Genomic DNA, 20,147 nt, shown 5'->3' with positions numbered 1-20,147 from the left:
GATGGATTCTGAATATTCCAAAATCCCAATTAATGCCGACAACTCGTCTGCTGTTCCTGGGGATGATTCTGGACACAGTTCAGAAAAAGGTTTTTCTTCCCGAAGAAAAAGCCAAGGAGTTATCTGACCTGGTCAGGAACCTCCTAAAACCAGGAAAGGTGTCTGTACATCAATGCACAAGAGTCCTGGGAAAAAATGGTAGCTTCTTACGAAGCAATCCCTTTCGGCAGATTCCATGCAAAGGGATCTGTTGGACAAATGGTCAGGGTCGCATCTTCAGATGCACCTGCGGATAACCCTGTCGCCGAGGACAAGGGTATCCCTTCTGTGGTGGTTGCAGGAGGCTCATCTATTGGAGGGCCGCAGATTCGGCATGCAGGATTGGATCCTGGTGACCACGGATGCCAGCCTGAGAGGCTGGGGAGCAGTCACACAGGGAAGAAATTTCCAGGGAGTGTGGTCGAGCCTGAAAAAGTCTCTTCACATAAGCATTCTGGAACTAAGAGCAATCTACAATGCTCTAAGCCAGGCGGAACCTCTGCTTCAAGGAAGACCGGTGTTGATCCAGTCGGACAACATCACGGCAGTCGCCCATGTAAACAGACAGGGCGGCACAAGAAGCAGGAGGGCAATGGCAGAAGCTGCCAGGATCCTTCGCTGGGCGGAGAATCACGTGATAGCACTGTCAGCAGTATTCATCCCGGGCGTGGACAACTGGGAAGCAGACTTCCTCAGCAGACACGACCTTCACCCGGGAGAGTGGGGACTTCATCCAGAAGTTTTCCACATGCTATTAAACCGTTGGGTAAAACCAATGGTGGACATGATGGCGTCTCGCCTCAACAAAACACTGGACAGGTATTGCGCCAGGTCAAGAGATCCGCAGGCAATAGCTGTGGACGCGCTGGTAACACCTTGGGTGTACCAGTCGGTATATGTGTTTCCTCCTCTGCCTCTCATACCAAAGGTATTGAGGATTATACGGCAAAGAGGAGTAAGACTAGTGGCTCCGGATTGGCCAAGAAGGACTTGGTACCCGGAACTTCAAGAGATGGTCACGGACGATCCGTGGCCTCTACTTCTGAGAAGGGACCTGCTTCAGCAGGGTCCTTGTCTTTTTCAAGACTTACCGCGGCTGCGTTTGACGGCATGGCGTTTGAATGCCAGATCCTAAAAGGAAAAGGCATTCCAGAAGAAGTCATTCCTACCTTGATAAAGGCAAGGAAGGAAGTCACCGCGAAGCATTATCGCCGTATTTGGCGAAAATATGTTGCGTGGTGCGAGCAGCGGAGTGCTCCGATGGAGGAATTTCAACTGGGTCGTTTTCCTACATTTCCTGCAATCAGGATTGTCTATGGGTCTCAAATTGGGATCTATTAAGGTTCAAATTTCGGCCCTATCAATATTCTTCCAAAAAGAATTGGCCTCAGTCCCTGAGGTCCAGATTTTTATCAAAGGAGTACTGCATATACAGCCTCCTGTGGTGCCTAAGGTGGCACCGTGGGATCTAAATGTAGTTTTAGATTTCCTCAAATCCAATTGGTTTGAACCACTAAAGAATGTGGATTTGAAATATCTCACATGGAAAGTGACTATGTTACTGGCCCTGGCTTCGGCCGGGAGAGTATCTGAACTGGCGGCTTTGTTTTATAAAAGCCCTTATTTAATTTTCCATTCGACATAGGGCAGAGCTGCGGACGCGTCCGCATTTTCTCCCTAAGGTGGTATCAGCGTTTCACCTGAACCAGCCTATTGTAGTGCCTGCGGCTACAGACGACTTGAAGGACTCCAAGTTGTTGGACGTTGTCAGAGCCTTAAAAATATACATTTAAAGGACGGCTGGAGTCAGAAAATCTGACTCGCTGTTTATACTGTATGCACCCAACAAGTTGGGTGCACCTGCTTCTAAGCAGTCGATTGCTCGTTGGATTTGTAACAAAATTCAACTTGTACATTCTGTGGCAGGCCTGCCACAGCCTAAATCTGTTAAGGCCCATTCCGCAAGGAAGGTGGGCTCATCTTGGGCGGCTGCCCGAGGGGTCTCGGCATTACAACTCTGCCGAGCAGCTACGTGGTCAGGGGAGAACACGTTTGTAAATTTTTACAAATTTGATACCCTGGCAAAGGAGGACCTGGAGTTCTCTCATTCGGTGCTGCAGAGTCATCCGCACTCTCCCGCCCGTTTGGGAGCTTTGGTATAATCCCCATGGTCCTTTCAGGAACCCCAGCATCCACTTAGGACGATAGAGAAAATAAGAATTTACTTACCGATAATTCTATTTCTCGGAGTCCGTAGTGGATGCTGGGCGCCCATCCCAAGTGCGGATTATCTGCAATACTTGTACATAGTTATTGTTAACTAATTCGGGTTATTGTTTAGGAAGCCATCTTTCAGAGGCTCCTCTGTTATCATACTGTTAACTGGGTTTAGATCACAAGTTGTACGGTGTGATTGGTGTGGCTGGTATGAGTCTTACCCGGGATTCAAAATCCTCCCTTATTGTGTACGCTCGTCCGGGCACAGTACCTAACTGGAGTCTGGAGGAGGGTCATGGGGGGAGGAGCCAGTACACACCACCTGACCTGTAAAAGCTTTACTTTTGTGCCCTGTCTCCTGCGGAGCCGCTATTCCCCATAGTCCTTTCAGGAACCCCAGCATCCACTACGGACTCCGAGAAATAGAATTATCGGTAAGTAAATTCTTATTTTTTCCTGAATCAGATAAATTAAATGAAGTGTGTGATGATGCGTGGGTTTCCCCCGATAGAAAATTATTGGCGGTATACCCTTTCCCGCCAGAAGTTAAGGCGCGGTGGGAAACACCCCTCAGGGTGGATAAGGCGCTCACACGCTTATCAGAACAAGTGGCGGTACCATCTACGGATAGGGCCGTACTTAAGGAGCCAGCTGATAGGAGGCTGAAAAATATCCTAAAAAGTATACACACACATGCTGGTGTTATACTGCGACCAGCGATCGCCTCAGCCTGGATGTGCAGAGCTGAGGTGGCTTGGTCGGATTCCCTGACTAAAAATATTGATACCTTTGACAGGGACAGTATTTTATTGACTATAGAGCATTTAAAGGATGCATTTCTATATATGCGAGATGCGCAGAGGGATATTTGCACTCTGGCATCAAGAGTAAATGCGATGTCCATATCTGCAAGAAGATGTTTATGGACACGACAGTGGTCAGGTGATGCAGATTCCAAACGGCACAAAGATGTATTGCCGTATAAAGGGGAGGAGTTATTTGGGGTCGGTCCATGGGACCTGGTGGCCAGGGCAACTGCTGGAAAATCCACCGTTTTTTACCCTAAGTCACATCTCTGCAGAAAAAGACACCGTCTTTTCAGCCTCAGTCCTTTCGTCCCTATAAGAGTCATATCTGCCCAGGGATAGAGGAAAGGGAAGAAGACTGCAGCAGGCAGCCCATTCCCAGGAACAGAAGCCCTCCACCGCTTCTACCAAGTTCTCAGCATGACGCTGGGACCGTACAGGACCCCTGGATCCTACAAGTAGTATCCAAGGGGTACAGATTGGAATGTCGAGAGGTTTCCCCCCTCGCAGGTTCCTGTAGTCTGCTGTACCAATGTCTCCCTCCGACAGGGAGGCAGTATGGAAAACAATTCACAAGCTGTATTCCCAGCAGGTGATAATAAAATTACCCCTCCGACAACAAGGAAAGGGGTATTACTCCACACTATATGGTGGTACTGAAGGCTAGGTGAGACCTATTCTAAATCTGAAAAATTTGAACACTTACAAGGGTTCAAATCCAGATGGAGTCACTCAGAGCAGTGATAGCAAAGAACAAGGGGACTATATGGTGTCCCGGGACATCAGGGATGCTTACCTCCATGTCCCAAAATTTGCCTTTTCTCACCAAGGGTACCTCAGGTTCGTGGTACAGAACTGTCACTATCAGTTTCAAGACGATGCCGTTGGATTGTCCAAGGCACCCCGGGTCCTTACCAAGGTAATGACCGAAAGGAGGATTCGTCTTCAAAGAAAATGGACGACCTCCTGATAAGAACAAGGTCCAGAGAACAGTTGGAGGTCGGAGTAGCACTATCTCAAGTAGTTCTACGACAGCACGGGTGGATTCTAAATATTCCAAAACCGCAGTTGTTCCGACGACACGTCTGCTGGTCCTAGAGATGATTCTGGACACAGTCCAGGAAAAGGTGTTTCTCCCAGAGGAGAAAGCCAGGGAGTTATCCGAGCTAATCGGGATCCTCCTAAAACCAGGAAAAGTGTCAGTGCATCATTGCACAAGAGTACTGGTAAAAATGGTGGCTTATTACGAAGCGCTTCCATTCGGCAGATTTCACGCAAGAACTCTTCAGTGGGATCTGCTGGACAAATGGTCCGGATCGCATCTTCAGATGCATCAGCGGATAACCCTATATCCAAGGACAAGGGTGTCTCTCCTGTGGTGATTACAGAGTGCTCATCTTCTAGAGGGCCGCAGATTCGGCATTCAGGATTGGATGCTCGTGACCACGGAGGCCAGCCTGAGAGGCTGGGGAGCAGTCACACAAGGAGTGTGATCAAGTCTGGAGAATTCTCTCCACATAAATATACTGGAGCTAAGAGCAAATTTATAATGCTCTAAGCTTAGCAAGACCTCTGCTTCAAGGTCAGCCGGTATTGATCCAGTGGGATAACATCACGGCAGTCGCCCACGTAAACAGAAAGGGCGGCACAAGAAGCAGGAGGGCAGTGGCAAAACTGCAAGGATTTTTCGCTAGGCGGAAAATCATGTGATAGCACTGTCAGCAGTGTTCATTCCGGGAGTGGACGACTGGGAAGCAGACTTCCTCAGCAGGCACGACCTCCACCCGGGAGAGTGGGAACTTCATCGGGAAGTTTTCCGCATGATTGTGAACCGTTGGGAAAGACCAAAGGTGGACATGATGGCGTCCCGCCCGAACAAAAAATGGGACAGGTATTGCGCCAGGTCACGAGACCTTCAGGCGATAGCTGTGGACGTCCTGGTAACACCGTGGGTGTAACAGTCGGTGTATGTGTTCCCTCCTCTGCTTCTCATAACCAAGGTATTGAGAATTATAAGACATAGAGGAGTAAGAACTATACTCGTGGCTCCGGATTGGCCAAGAGGGACTTGGTAACCGGAACTTCAAGAGATGCTCACAGAGGACTAATGGCCTCGGGAGCTAAGAAGGGATTTGCTTTCAGCAAGTACCATGTCTGTTCCAAGAGGAACCGTGGCATCGGCCTTTAAGAAAGGACCTGCTCCAGCAGGGACCTTGTCTGTTCCAAGACTTACCGCGACTGCGTTTGACGGCATGGCGGTTTGAACGCCGGATCCTAAGGGAAAAGGCATTCCGGAAGAGGTCATACCTACCCTGGTCAAAGCCAGGAAGGAGGTGACCGCACAACGTTATCACCACATGTGGTAAAAATATGTTGCGTGGGTGAGGCCAGGAAGGCCCCACGAAAAAATTTCAACTAGGTCGATTTCTGCACTTCCTGCAAACAGGAGTGTCTATGAGCCTCAAATTGGGGTCCATTAGGGTTCAAGTTTCGGCCCTATAGATTTTCTTCCAGAAAGAATTGGCTTCAGTTCCTGAAGTCCAGACGTTTGTCAAGGGAGTATTGCATATACAGCCCTTGTGTGCCTCCAGTGGCACCGTGGGATCTCAACGTAGTGTTGGGATTCCTCAAATCATATTGGTTTGAACCACTCAAATCTGTGGATTTGAAATATCTCACATGGAAAGTGACCATGCTGTTGGCCCTGGCCTCGGCCAGGCGATTGTCAAAATTGGCGGCTTTGTCTTACAAAAGCCCATATTTGATTTTCCATTCGGACAGGGCAGAACTGCGGACTCGTCCCCAGTTTCTTCCTAAGGTGGTGTCAGCGTTTCACCTGAAACAACCTATTGTGGTGCCTGCGGCTACTAGGGACTTGGAGGACTCCAAGTTGCTAGACGTTGTCAGGGCCCTGAAAATATATATATATATATATAATTCCAGGACGGCTGGAGTCAGAAAGTCTGACTTGCTGTTTATATTGTAGGCACCCAAAAAGCTGGGTGCTCCTGCTTCTAAGCAGACTATTGCTCGTTGGATTTGTAGTACAATTCAACTTGCACATTCTGTGGCAGGCCTGCCACAGCCAAAATCTGTAAATGCCCATTCCACAAGGAAGGTGGGCTCATCTTGGGCGGCTGCCCGAGGGGTCTCGGCTTTACAACTTTGCCGAGCAGCTACTTGGTCAGGGGCAAACACGTTTGCTAAATTCTACAAATTTGATACCCTGGCTGAGGAGGACCTGGAGTTCTCTCATTCGGTGCTGCAGAGTCATCCGCACTCTCCCGCCCGTTTGGGAGCTTTGGTATAATCCCCATGGTCCTGACGGAGTCCCCAGCATCCACTAGGACGTTAGAGAAAATAAGATTTTACTTACCGATAAATCTATTTCTCATAGTCCGTAGTGGATGCTGGGCGCCCATCCCAAGTGCGGATTGTCTGCATTACTTGTACATAGTTATTGTTACAAAAAAATCGGGTTATTATTGTTGTGAGCCATCTTTTTTAGAGGCTACTTCATTGTTATCATACTGTTAACTGGGTTCAAATCACAAGTTGTACGGTGTGATTGGTGTGGCTGGTATGAGTCTTACCCGGGATTCAAGATCCTTCCTTATTGTGTACGCTCGTCCGGGCACAGTACCTAACTGAGGCTTGGAGGAGGGTCATAGGGGGAGGAGCCAGTACACACCATGTGATCCTAAAAGCTTGCTTTTGTGCCCTGTCTCCTGCGGAGCCGCTATTCCCCATGGTCCTGACGGAGTCCCCAGCATCCACTACGGACTATGAGAAATAGATTTATCGGTAAGTAAAATCTTATTTATTAACCTAAATAACATAAATTTCCACTCATTTCCAATCTATTTTGAACACCTCACAGCTCACAATATTGGGCCTAATTCAGAGTTGATCGCAGCAGCAAATTTGTCAGCAGTTGGCCAAAACCATGGGGGTAATTCAGAGTTGATCGCCGCAGCAAATTTGTTAGCAGTTGGCCAAAACCATGGGGGTCATTCCGAGTTGTTCGCTCGTTGCCGATTTTCGCTATGTTGCGATTTGTTGCTAACTAGCAGCTAGCGAGCGAACAACTCGGAATGAGGGCCCATGTGCACTGCAGGTGTGGCAGATATGACATTTGCAGAGAGAGTTAGATGTGGGTGGGTTATTTTGTTTCTGTGCAGGGTAAATACTGCCTGCTTTATTTTTACACACTGCAATTTAGATTTCAGTTTGAACACACCACACCCAAATCTAACTCTCTCTGCACATGTTATATCTACCCCCCCCCCTGCAGTGCACATGGGCCCTCATTCCGAGTTGTTCGCTCGCTAGCTGCTTTTAGCAGCATTGCACACGCTAGGCCGCCGCCCTCTGGGAGTGTATCTTAGCTTAGCAGAATTGCGAACGAAAGATTAGCAAGACTGCTACTAAATAATTCTTTGCAGTTTCTGAGTAGCTCCAGACCTACTCACAGATTGCGATCAGCTTAGTCCGTTTAGTTCCTGGCTTGACGTCACAAACACGCCCTGCGTTTGGCCATCCACTCCCCCATTTCTCCAGCCACTCCTGAGTTTTTCCCTGACACGCCTGCGTTTTTTAGCACACTCCCGGAAAACGCTCAGTTACCACCCAGAAACGCCCCTTTCCTGTCAATTATTCACCGATCAGCAGTGCGACTGAAAAGCGTCGCTCGAACACCAGCAAATCTACTAAGTTTTGTGTTAAACGCGCAGTTAGCAACAACTCGGAATGACCCCCATGGTTTTGTCCAACTGCTAACAAATTTGCTTCTGCGATCAACTCTGAATTAGGCCCATGGGGCCTAATTCAGAGTTGATCGCAGCAGCAAATTTGGTTGAGAACCACTGTGCTAAACTATACTTTTAAACATTATACAATATTGTATTTATCCTATAAGTAAAATGTGCCTTGTGCCTATATACATTTTACATTTCATGCTGGTCTTCGCCACCCACCCTTTGGCCCTCATTCCGAGTTGATCGCTAGCTGCTTTCGTTCGCAGCGCAGCGATCAGGCTAAAAATCGACACTTCTGCGCATGCGTATGGTGCGCACTGCGCACGCGCGGCGTACTTTCACAAAAGCCGATGCAGTTTTACACAAGGTCTAGCGATGCTTTTCAGACGCACTGCTGATCGTTGAGTGATTGACAGGAAGTGGGTGTTTCTGGGTGGTAACTGACCGTTTTCGGGGAGTGTGTGTAAAAACGCAGGCGTGTCAGATAAAAACGCAGGAGTGCCAGATAAAAACGCAGGAGTGGCTGGAGAAACGGGGGAGTGGCTGGCCGAACGCAGGGCGTGTTTGTGACATCAAAACAGGAACTAAATAGTCTGAAGTGATCGCAAGGTAGGAGTAGGTCTGCAGCTACTCTGAAACTGCACAGTTTTTTTTGTAGCAGCGCTGCGATCCATTCGTTTGCACTTCTGCTAAGCTAAGATACACTCCCAGAAGGCAGCGGCTTAGCGTTTGCACTGCTGCTAAAAGCAGCTAGCGAGCGAACATCTCGGAATGAGGGCCCTTATTCCTAGAAAATAATGGAGGAGCGGTGTTGGGTAGTAGGTAGAAGTAAAATTGCTATGGTATGGTGTGTTTATTTACAATGCATAGGACAGCACAAACTCTACATATACCGCTCAACATCTTACAAATGGGACCTGGGACTCTGGGCGAGGCCTCAGTAAAGGGTGCGTAGCTTTGTAGGAAATTTTGTCACTGTGTGGCCATGCCCAGTGCTCTGGGAGTTGCTGGCCATGCTCCCAGTCCCTCTCATGCGCACAGCGAGTGAGAGGGGTCTTTCCAATCCCCCACCACCACCACCACCACTCTGTAGTCCTTGGGTATTATAGTTGGGAGGTATGTGTAAAGCAAAAAACAGCAAGTCAGTAAGTAACTGTACACCTTGGTAGTACCTTGCTGTACTACAGGTGGGGCAGATTTGAAAAATGTGCATAGAGATTTATAGAAATTTGAGAAGGACATGCACAACCTCGAATCTCAATTGCAGTGTAACAATAAAGCTAAAAAAGAAACACAAAATTGGGCGCTGATGTTTAAATTGGATATTAGCCGCATGTCCCTGGGGCTTGGTTCCTCTGCCACCACTTAAATAGAATAAGACAAAACAGATAGGAACTGCGCTTGATATCCAATGTAAAATTTTATTTACTGTAATACAATTTAATATATTTATACAGTCACCGGCCGGATTTAATAAAAATATAATATAACATACATATACTAATGAAAATCTATAACACTTCTGTAGTGCGTAATTAGTATATAATTGACATGATTAGAAACATGTATTAAAAACTTAATGCACACATATCCGTATTACTGACTATAACTCTGCTCTTAGGTGACTCCTATAATCTTGCAGGCGTCCCTGCAATATATAGCGTGACGTGTGATAGAATTTTTATAGCAGCGAGGGATTGAAGTATTTTTATAGTACCCTTTTATCTGCAGGGTTACGCTGAATGTCCGTCATCAGTTTTATCAGTCCCATGCGTCAGCAAAGCGGTGTTAATATTGCGGTTATGGCAAGCTTGTAAATATCCGTCTCTTTCACCCTGTGATCCCAAGGCTGTCTCTGAATACAAATTAGGCTATAATATGTCTCAGGTCTGGGAGCACACTCCCTATTCCCCCTTAGCACTGGGTTCCGGATGTCCGGATGTCGAGCTGATTAATAAGCTAGTAAGCCGTCAAGCAGAGTATGCCTATTGATCACTTAATAGTTCACTTAGCCGGCCGGCTAGTAAAAACTCACTTTTCCTCTCATCCACATACGCGTTTCACCGCCTCGATGTGCCGTCGGCGGCTTCTTCAGTGTGTATGGAGCCTCACCATACTTGTCCGGCTTAAATGCCGTTCGTATTTCCGTTCTCTTCACTTCACCGCACACACGCCGTGCGTCGCGCTCCAAGCCTCATTCTCACTATACAGGTAGCACAGAGAGATGCTCCACTGACACTTATCCAAATCAAACTTCATTATCAATGCCAACAGTGATTCATACTCCAGACGCTTCATAGTATCCCTTCGGAACACTTTATAAATATTTGGTTTATAGAGTCACCTATACGGATATCTCCATGTGTGCATAAATCTGCAAAACCTGGAACTGCTTTAAACTTACAATTTGCCCTGTGCCTAAATCCACGCACAGATAAACATATGTAAACAACTTCCATTATCCCTTTATTTATAAATAAAAATATTGCTAGTATCCATCTCTTCCAAAGGAGACCTTGCATATACTTTTTTATATATATATATATATATATATATATATATATACAGAACTCCATTTATTAAATGCCTTCAATATTAGCCTCCCATCAATTAACAAATTTATATAATTCGAATCCCCGTATTTTCTATCTGCTTTTAATTAATTAATGCACCTATTCCCTATCCTACCTCTAATGTATTTATAGATGAATGGGCCCATAATGAACATTTCAATATAAATTAAAACCTCAACAAAAAACCCACAGAACCCCCCCAAAAAGAAAAATAATATATATATAGACATATACACATAGTATATATGTATATATAAATACTTGATGGTCCCAATTCCCAATAATACAGGAAAATGACAATCAGAGATAATATTACACCATCCTAACTTACAGTCCCACTTACCCCTTAAATCCCATTTTACTCCACAGTATCATTAAGTCCATTCGGCAACATAGTATCCAACTGAAAAATCCAGTAAGCTTCACGCCTACATAATAACCCATATCTATTACCCCCTCGTTTAGTTTGCTTAATTTGTTCTATGGCTATCATAGTGAGGCCCTCAAAATTTCCTTTACAACAACGAGTTATATGATTAGCTCAGGGCCGGTTCAAGGGCGCTCTGCGCCCTGGGCAGGAAAAGGGGCGTGTCCTAATACAGGGGGCGTGGTCAGTTACGCCCCCTGTACATTGCTAGCGCTGCTTGAATGCTGAGCGGTGCGCGATGACGTCATCGCGCACCGCACAGCAAAAGGTCCTCTCCACGAAGGGAAACTAGATGCTATGCGTCTAGTTCCCTTCGTGGAGAGGACCTTTGCTGTGCGGTGCGCGATGACGTCATCGCGCACCGCTCAGCAAAGTTACTCTCCACGAAGGGAAACTAGACGCATAGCGTCTAGTTCCCTTCACAGGAGGCGGACGGGGACGGCAGCGGGCAGCGGAGGCGGACGGGGGACACAGCGGGCAGCAGTGGCGGATCTTGCCACGGTGCGGCACCCTCCGGATGGCGCCAGCGCCCTCCGGAAGGCGGCGCCCCGGGCAAAAGTCCTGCTTGCCCGTGGCAAGATCCGCTACTGGATTAGCTACTGGGTGTTGAGCATTTTTCCTCACATTTAACAATAAAGCTCTCCAGCATTTGTGGGGGGAGATATTCTAACTAAGGGGGTCATTCCGAGTTGATCGCTCGCTGCCGATTTTCGCAGCGCAGCGATCAGGTAAAAAAAATGGCAAAACTGCACATGCGTATGCGCTGCAATGCGCACGCGCGTCGTACGGGTACAAAGAGCATCATTGCTGTGCATTGCTTCCAGTAACAAATTCATTCGCACAGCCGATCGCAAGGAGATTAACAGGAAGAGTTTGTTTATGGGTGTCAACTGACCGTTTTCTGGGAGTGTTTGAAAAAACGCAGGTGTGTCCAGGCGTCTGCAGGGCGGGTATCTGACATCAATTCCGGGACCTCCGTCTCTAGAATCATCGCACAGGATAAGTAACTACAGGGCTGGTCTTGTTTTGCACAAAATGTGTTTGTGTCGTTTAGCTGCACATGCGATCGCACACTTGCAAAGCGAAAATACACTCCCCTGTGGGCGGCGACAATGCGTTTGCACTTCTGCTAAAAGTAGCTAGCGAGCGATCAACTCGGAATGAGGGCCTAAGCCTTGGAAAGTGATAAAGTGGAGAGAGCTAAAGCACCAGCCAGTCAGCTCCTAACTGCAATGTTGCAGGCCTGCTATCACTATTGTACCAGAGACACTACACCTGCAACAGCTATGTGACAAGTTGTGTCTGAAAAATGACAGGAGCTTGGTTGGTAGTTTATCTCTCTCCACTTTATCTCTCTCTAAGATTTAGTATATCTGCCCCCCCCCCCCAATATTTACCCTGCATGCAAATAAAGAAATAAATAAATAAATAAATAAATGTTATTGCACCCCTTGGTTTGTTCCAGGTAAAAAGTTACTCACTTTTTTTGCTTTGCTTCCAACTCAGAATCAGCCCCATAAAGGTCATATGTAATATGCAAAAATAATATATTACATACAACATGTACTAACATATCCATATTAAAATAAAATATATATTTTTTTCCAGGGTGAAGAAGGTGCCAAGTGGTCTGCATTTTACAATAATGCCAGCGAAAGCTCCGCAAGATACCCAATAGACGAAATTAATAGCACTACCATCAAATTACAGCTGATCTATCTGGGAGAGAAGGGATCATCTGTTCTACCAACTGACAAATATACAAGAGTGAGTATATATAATGATGTACAATGTACAGTACTACAATGAGACGTTAAAGGGTTTGTACCATAGTCACGTGACATTTTCAATATTGTTCAGTGGGAAATTCTCATCTTTTGTGATTTCACATTTCTCTGGTAAAATCTGCCAATAAGGGTTCTGCAGAAAGGACATGATTCAGAGATGGACTCTTGTGCACAGCTGCTGTGTCTTAGGGCATATTATGGAAAATATGCTAATGTTGCAGGAGGTGTCTGAAGAAAAAGATGCCTCCTGCCAGCATTGGCCTTCTGAGTAAGCCTAAAGTTGGGCACACACTAGACGATATGTCGCCGATCCCACAAATCGCAGCAACATATCGAGTACATTGTCTATTCTGTACCCATGATGTGTTGTGTGCTCCAGTGGGTCGCTAGTGACATCCCCCATCTGCCCTGCTGAAGGGCGGGTAGGGGATGTCGCTAGCAATGACATGCTGCAAAATGCACTTGTTGCATGCCAGGTCACACCGGCGGTGATATCGGGCTGGGTACACATTGTTAAGTGTGTACCCAGCTTAAGCCAAGTAAGTCATCTGAGTACGCCTAAGCTAAGTAAGCCATCTGAGTACGCCTAAGCCAAGTAAGCCTTCTGAGTAAGTCTAAGCTTATTAAGCCACAGAAGGGCTGATGCAGAGTTGGATGCAAGTCAATTTTGTGGACAGACTTTGGGAGTGATTCAGAGGTGGAAACTATAGCATGTTAATGCTGTAGCCGATAGGCATTCTATTAAGATGTCTGCCAGCTCACCATTGGCAGTACCATTGGATATTGCACGTACACTATGGCAGCTGCAGAAAAAGCGAGTGCACGTGGCCACACCATTGGATATTGCACGTACACTATGGCAGCTGCAGAAAAAGCGAGTGCACGTGGCCACTGTTATCAATGCAACTGTGTCTTTAGACGCAGTCGCTAACACAGACGCACCCACAACATTCCCTCTTCTAGTAGAAGACACCCCACCCATCCCCACTGACACCCAGCAACTCTCATCAAAATTGCATGGATATGCATGCAATTTTAATTTCCAACTCTGTGCTGTAACCATTGCAGGGCATGGGCAATGCGTCCCAAACACATGTGCAGAGGGAAACAAATGGCCACTTGCGCCTGATGGTTTCCCTGCATCCACTTCTGAATAACCCACTTTGGGGGAGATTCAAATCTTTGAAAAGTCAGTTGGGAGTCTGTTTTTTCCTATCTAATAGACAGGAAAAAAACAGACACCCAACCGACTTTTCAAACATTTGAATTCCACCCTTTGTGTGTTTTCGCATGGTGTATGCTCCAGTACTGTTTCCATATGCAGGCAAAGTATAGCATGGGACTGTGGCGTATGCAGAGTTTGCGTATTTGTAATTTTGCCTGTTTTCATGGCTGGTACTAAAGCACACTGGCTAAGAAATGAAGAGTGTGAATAGGGGCAGTGCGGTCACATAGATGTGTACAACTCTGCATACAAGTGAAAAGTTCCATGCATGCATACCACTATATTTACGACCGACTTGACTTCAACTATCCGCAAGCCCCTTAGTGTGCATAATGTTTCCTGTATGTACCTGTTTTTATGGTTAAGCATATGGATATGAGGGAAAGACTTGTTTAAGGAACTCTTTCTCCAACCTTGTGGCCATCACTTTCTAAATAAAAAAAATCTGTCTAAGTATTATGATTTTCTAGACTACAGTGCTTTTTTTTCAACAATAATTCAGCACCACTGTCAAAAAACGTGCCCGTTCCAGTCCAGTCTAATGCATTCTTCCAGCTCGAGTCCAGTGTATTTCTCCAGTTTCAGTATGGTCCAGTGTAATCCTCCGGTTTCAGTCCAGAACAGTGTATTCCTCCGGTTCCAGTCTGGTCCAATGTATTCTTCTGGTTCCAGTTCAGTGTATTCCTCCAGTTCCAGCCCAGTCCAGTGTATTCCTGCAGTTCCAGTCTGGATCTAGAGCTTCCTTGGTTCCTGATCATTCCAGTACTAGCCTGATTCAAGCCAGGTTGCAGACTACTTTAAGGTCTTCATGCTTGCTATCCCCTGTGTGTTCCAGAGTAATCCTCCTGAGTGTACACCAGTCCCTGACTGTAATTCTAAAGCCTCCAATCGCCAGCAGCCAGGCTACTTCAATTTTATCTCAACACACAGTGTTCTCCTTGTGCCCAACATATTATCCATAGGCACGATTATATCAGGACCTCCAGCTTCCAGTTTAGTACCTTAGCTCTCACACCAGCCAGTGACTCAACTCAGACACAAAACAAACAAACAGAAATGTGACAACCTCATTGTGCAGTAAAGCCATGCTTCTGGAGGATTTTTATCATGGTCTGCACTCATCAAGTTCTCCTCTGACCCAGCAGCCATTTGTTGAGAATCAAGAAAAATGATCTCTAGCTACATTGCTGATTTTAATTTTGGACCTTTGCTTCAGCTCCTACTTTGCTTTTCAATTTGCTGGTATAATTAAATGGATAGACCTGGAGAGGAGCTTAAAGTTTAAAAGGCATGTTTTTTTTCGGTGGGTGGTGTGATCGATGATCTAGCAGCTGGACAACCTAATAGATGATCTGATTTAGATAAATGCTAGTTATCGCCAAGGGAAGCTGGGTGTTTATATGAGTCTTCTTTGCCATATTGACAATATAAGAAAATACTTTTTTACTAGAAATAATGAGTGTCATCTTGAATGTGCCAGTGTCACAAGTGATGGTATTGTGGGATGCTTAAGGAAGTCTAATTCCACTTCCCACCCAGTCAAACAGACAAATTTGAGGTATTGTTAAAAGCCAGTTACAAGTCACTGCTACACACCAAGCTGAGATGTTGCAAGTGACAGTACAAGAGACCACTAGGCTGTAGCAAGCACAGATTAATATTCCATATAGGCACAGCAGAACAATGTGGTACAGCCCACTTCTAACTTTCAGCAAATGACAAAGGCAGATGTTGATCCATACCTGATAGGTGTGAATGGTTGCTAAGTATTCAGTATGACCAGAGAAAATGTAGGCTGAATATCTGGTTTTGTTTGTTGGGAAAAGGCCAAGAAGCTTACTTGGATTTAGGTGAAATATAGGCCATGGACTATCAGCATTTGAAGTGAGAGATTCTGGCACAGAATTGAGTTATAACTCAACTGTTTTGCCTTGTACGGTTGACTGATTGGTTTCTCTTTGACAAACTAGTTAGTCTGCAGTTGTGGGTTTAATAAAACTCCAACCAGAAATTAATTCTCCATCATGAATTATTGAGCTTCTAATGATAGATTGCTTCAGCCAAGGTCTTAACAGAGATCTTTAGAGATGGGTTATGCAGAGTGACCCACAAACATTTAATTCAACAGCTGTAGAGAAACTTAGGGCTATGCTCTGGATGAAAAAAAGGGGTGTTCCTTTATAAACCCATACCAAAAATTGGGTGCAGATGGCCCAAACAACCCTGCAGCTGAGAATGTCCAAATGGAGTGAGCTTCTGTATGGAAAATAAAAGGTTTAGTATGCTTTGAATGAATACCTGTGTATCACTTACAGACGCATTGACAAACATTACAGAAAGCAATATACTACAGCTTGTCCCACTCTGGCCCAGTTTGCCTAGACAGTAGTATTGCCTCTGTCAATGGGGAAGTGGTCTTAGCCTTGTTGACCAAAGCTATTCATTGACCAAGGCTGTGATGAAACGGCTACCCAAGGCTCAAGGTTTTGTATACACACAACCACTTAAATCTATGAGTTGCCAATTGAGGTCAGACTGTTACAATAGATGCCAACAGAATGCCATAAGTGCAATGCCTCTGCAGTCTAGGACAGGACTCGTCATACTTGGAGGAGAGCCACTGGGAGCAAGTGAGAAGAGGAAGCTATCCTAGAGAACTTGCACTATCTAGATTCTAGAAGCTTAACAGGGAGATGCTGAGTAAACAGCTGAAAATCTTTAAAAAGAAGCGACATGAGCAGAGGCACACATTAGTTTTAGGGATCCCCAAGGAAAACTGAATCCTGTTTGTCATCCTGACAATAAAACAGTAAGCAGTTATATGGTACCAGTACTACTTTGTAAGTATCATCTTGGGGGAGCCAATACCACAATATACTGTATAAAATAAATTTGTACTGTTCCAGGTTTTAGCTTCAGTGGTTCTGATCTTGTAGAAGTACCCGGTGACCTCAGTCAGCACATAAGCTTGTTGCAGTGGCGTCACAAGCAAGGTGCAGGGGGTACGAGCACACTGCGTGACAGCATCTATGGGGGTGACACCAAAATAGCAGAGCTGATTGTCTATTATGGTGTCACCCCCTTGGATTGTGTCACTGAGTAGCCAGGAGAGGAGGAAGGTGGCCACAAACGAGGTAGGTGGGAATGAAATGCCCAGCAGCACAGAGGGGTTGAGTCACACAAGAGGCATGGCTTCACAACCATGAGGCCACACCCCTGTCATGAGCATGAGCAAACACTCACCTGCCGCACTTGGTATCATCACTCCCGGTGACGCGACTGGTCTGCTGATAACCAAATAAGCTTAATACAAGCATGTTATTCTCACACTATTCTGTACTTGCCGACCAGAGAACACATTCTTGCAGCATCCCTCAATTTATATGAATCTGTCATGACTGTTCTAGGTTTGAAATCTTATTGAGATAAATGTAATATTAAATTAATCAATATAATTAAAAATCAATTATGTTGTCATATATACTGTATGTTTGTTGTTATTAAATGTTATTTCAAATTATTTTCTGCAGTTGAATAAAATTCTAAATGAGATGAGCACGATCTACAGTACCGAAACTGTATGCAGTCCAGATGGATCAGTCTGCCATGCCTTTGAACCAGGTATAGTATCCTACTAAACTGTCCTTCCTGGAGGATCCATCAGATTCTAGTTCTGTGGCTTCTGATTCTGCAAAACTATGAGCTGAAGGGACATGGGGACCTATTTATCAAAGAATATATGTGGGACATCCCCCGTAAACACCCATTTTTCGGGGGTGCCAGCAAATATTAAGCACCCCCAGGATGTAAGAAGGAGAACAATAAATACTCAGAGAAGCGCTACCAATGAACAGTCTAATAAATGTATTTATTAAAAATAATTAATACAATCTCAATAGAATAATCCGCTTATCCTGAAATGTTCAACATGCAATACACACCAAACATTCAATGATTCCAAATAATCACCTTTAAAAAGAACATAACCTCTTAATTCCCAATAAATGCTGCAGCAATTATAATGTACTAGTACGTATCAGTGGCGTAAGTTCGTCCTAGACGCCCGGAGGCAATATAAATACAGGTGCCCCCCTATATAGAGGCAAAAAAATAAAATTATATATATATATATATATATATATATACACACATACACACACACCACACCACACCAATATTGATCCTGCAGGCTATATATATATAGGCAGAATGAGGGGTCATTGTATATATGAGGCGGGATGAGGCAGAATGGGGGTCATTGTATATATGACAAAAATGCAGATTCATTAAACGGGCATTGAAACGTTGCACTACTTCAATTGGTGTCAGTGTGCAAATCATTGGAGTGCCGCACCACCTCTATTTTGCTAAACTACTTTGCTGTGAGGGCACCCAATGTATTAGTCTATTATGTGGCTGTGCCAGACCCCTACCTCTATCTATATATACACAAACATACATACAGTATACTGGCAGTGCACTTATACAGGGAGAAAGGGAGCATAGATGGATACCTTGTGTAGTGAAAGAAGGCTCTACTCTCCTCCCCAATTACCGGAGGCAGAGCGCAATTAGGAAGTGGAATACAAGGCAAGCGTGGTACCAGCTCTTAAACTCCGCCTCGCACGTGTGTCCATCCATCCCGTCCCCCCCTTCCCCACAGCAGCGGGGAAACGGTAGCAGCAGCTCCTCTCCTACCTCCCACAGCAGGCGCTCACCAGCGTACTCTCCTGGGGTTTGCGCTGTGGTGGCGGCTTACAGGAATGAGTCAGTTCAGTGACGTAACTAGAAATTTTTCTCCCCCAAGCCAAAAAATTATTTGCCCCCCCCCCCTCCATAATTGGCAGTATAGAGTGTGTGGCTTCGTTGGGATGGCTTACCATAAAGGGGCGTGACATTGCAGGAAAAGACTGCGTTATACCCCAGTTTTCCAACCTGCACGCCCAGACGGGAAAGAAAAATAATCCTGATTCATGCCCCTTACATTATTTGTAATTTTTCCTCCTTATAGTAATGCCCAGTATACATTATGCCACATACTGCAGTGGCCCTTAGACATTATGCCACACACAATAATGCACATGACATAATATGCACACACCGTAATGCCCACGACACATTATGCCACACACCGTAATGCCCCCGACACATTATGACAGGAATCGCAATGCCCGTTATACATTATGCTACACACTGCAATGCCCCTGATACATTATACCACACACCGTAATGCCTGTGACACATGACAGGAATCACAATGCCCATTATACATTATGCTACACACTGCAATGCCCTTGATACATTATAGCACATACAATGTCTTTGACACAGTATAACACACACCACAATGAGCCTGAGACATTATACCACATATCACAATGCCCGCGATATAGTATACCATACACCGTAATGCCCGACACATTATGACACACACCGCAATGTCCGTGATACATTATGCCACACACCGTAATGCCCATTACACATTAAGTTCTACAGTAAGGCTTCTAATTACTTTTAAATTACCTGCTCGTTGCCAGGGGTTTCATGCTCTTGGTTCCATGCACGGTGCCAGGGGTTTTCATGCTCAGGGTGTCATGCTCGTTGCCAGGGGTTTCATGCACTGGGTGTCATGCTCGTTGCCAGCGGTTCCATGCACGGTGCCAGGGGATTTCATGCTCAGGGTGTCATGCTCGTTGCCAGGGGGTTCATGCACTGGGTGTCATGCTCGTTGCTAGGGGGTAGTGCTTGTTGCTAGGGCCGTGCTCCCAGTGCCACATATGCCCCCAGTGCCAGATATTCCCCCACAGTGTCAGGTATATGCCTCCAGTGCCAGGTACATGCCCCCAGTGCCAAATATACCCCCCCCCCAGTGCCACATATGCCCCCTCAGTGCCTGCTCCCCCCAGTGCCAAATATTCCACCACAGTGCCACATATGCCCCCTCAGTGCCTACTCCCCCACAGTGCCAGCTATATGCCCCCAGTGCCTGATATTCCTCCACAGTGCCAGGCATATGCCCCCAGTGCCAGATATTCCCCCCACAGGGCCAGGTATATGCCCCCAGTGCCAGATCTTCCCCCACAGTGCCAGGTGTATGCCCCCAGTGCCAGATCTTCCCCCACAGGGCCAGGTATATGCCCCCAGTGCCAGATCTTCCCCCCACAGTGCCAGGTATATGCCCCCAGTCAGGGGCGGAAGTCCCGGAGGCAGCGGAGTCGGCTGCCGCCGGGCTCCTAACCTGAAGAGGGCGCCTCGCAGCGCCCACTGACTTTACACAGATTGACATGCGGACGAGCGTCCGCATGTCAATCTGCGG

The 20,147-nt window shown here is 46.0% G+C and overlaps 1 protein-coding gene across 1 annotated transcript in view; it reads left to right on the top strand.

Moving 5' to 3' along the window:
• ACE2 (angiotensin converting enzyme 2) overlaps window positions 1-20,147 on the top strand; it is a 164,483-nt gene that overhangs the window by 37,227 nt on the left and 107,109 nt on the right. Inside the window, exons 2-3 of the mRNA XM_063953199.1 lie at window positions 12,428-12,586; window positions 17,362-17,452. Of these exons, the coding sequence (XP_063809269.1) occupies window positions 12,428-12,586; window positions 17,362-17,452 (250 nt within the window). The remainder of the gene's footprint in view (window positions 1-12,427; window positions 12,587-17,361; window positions 17,453-20,147) is intronic.

The sequence above is a fragment of the Pseudophryne corroboree genome, chromosome 2 (genome assembly GCF_028390025.1).
Source record: "Pseudophryne corroboree isolate aPseCor3 chromosome 2, aPseCor3.hap2, whole genome shotgun sequence".
NCBI lineage: Eukaryota > Metazoa > Chordata > Amphibia > Anura > Myobatrachidae > Pseudophryne > Pseudophryne corroboree.
The sequence above is the reverse complement of the archived record's forward strand: the minus strand, read 5'-3'. Positions and strand labels throughout refer to the sequence as shown.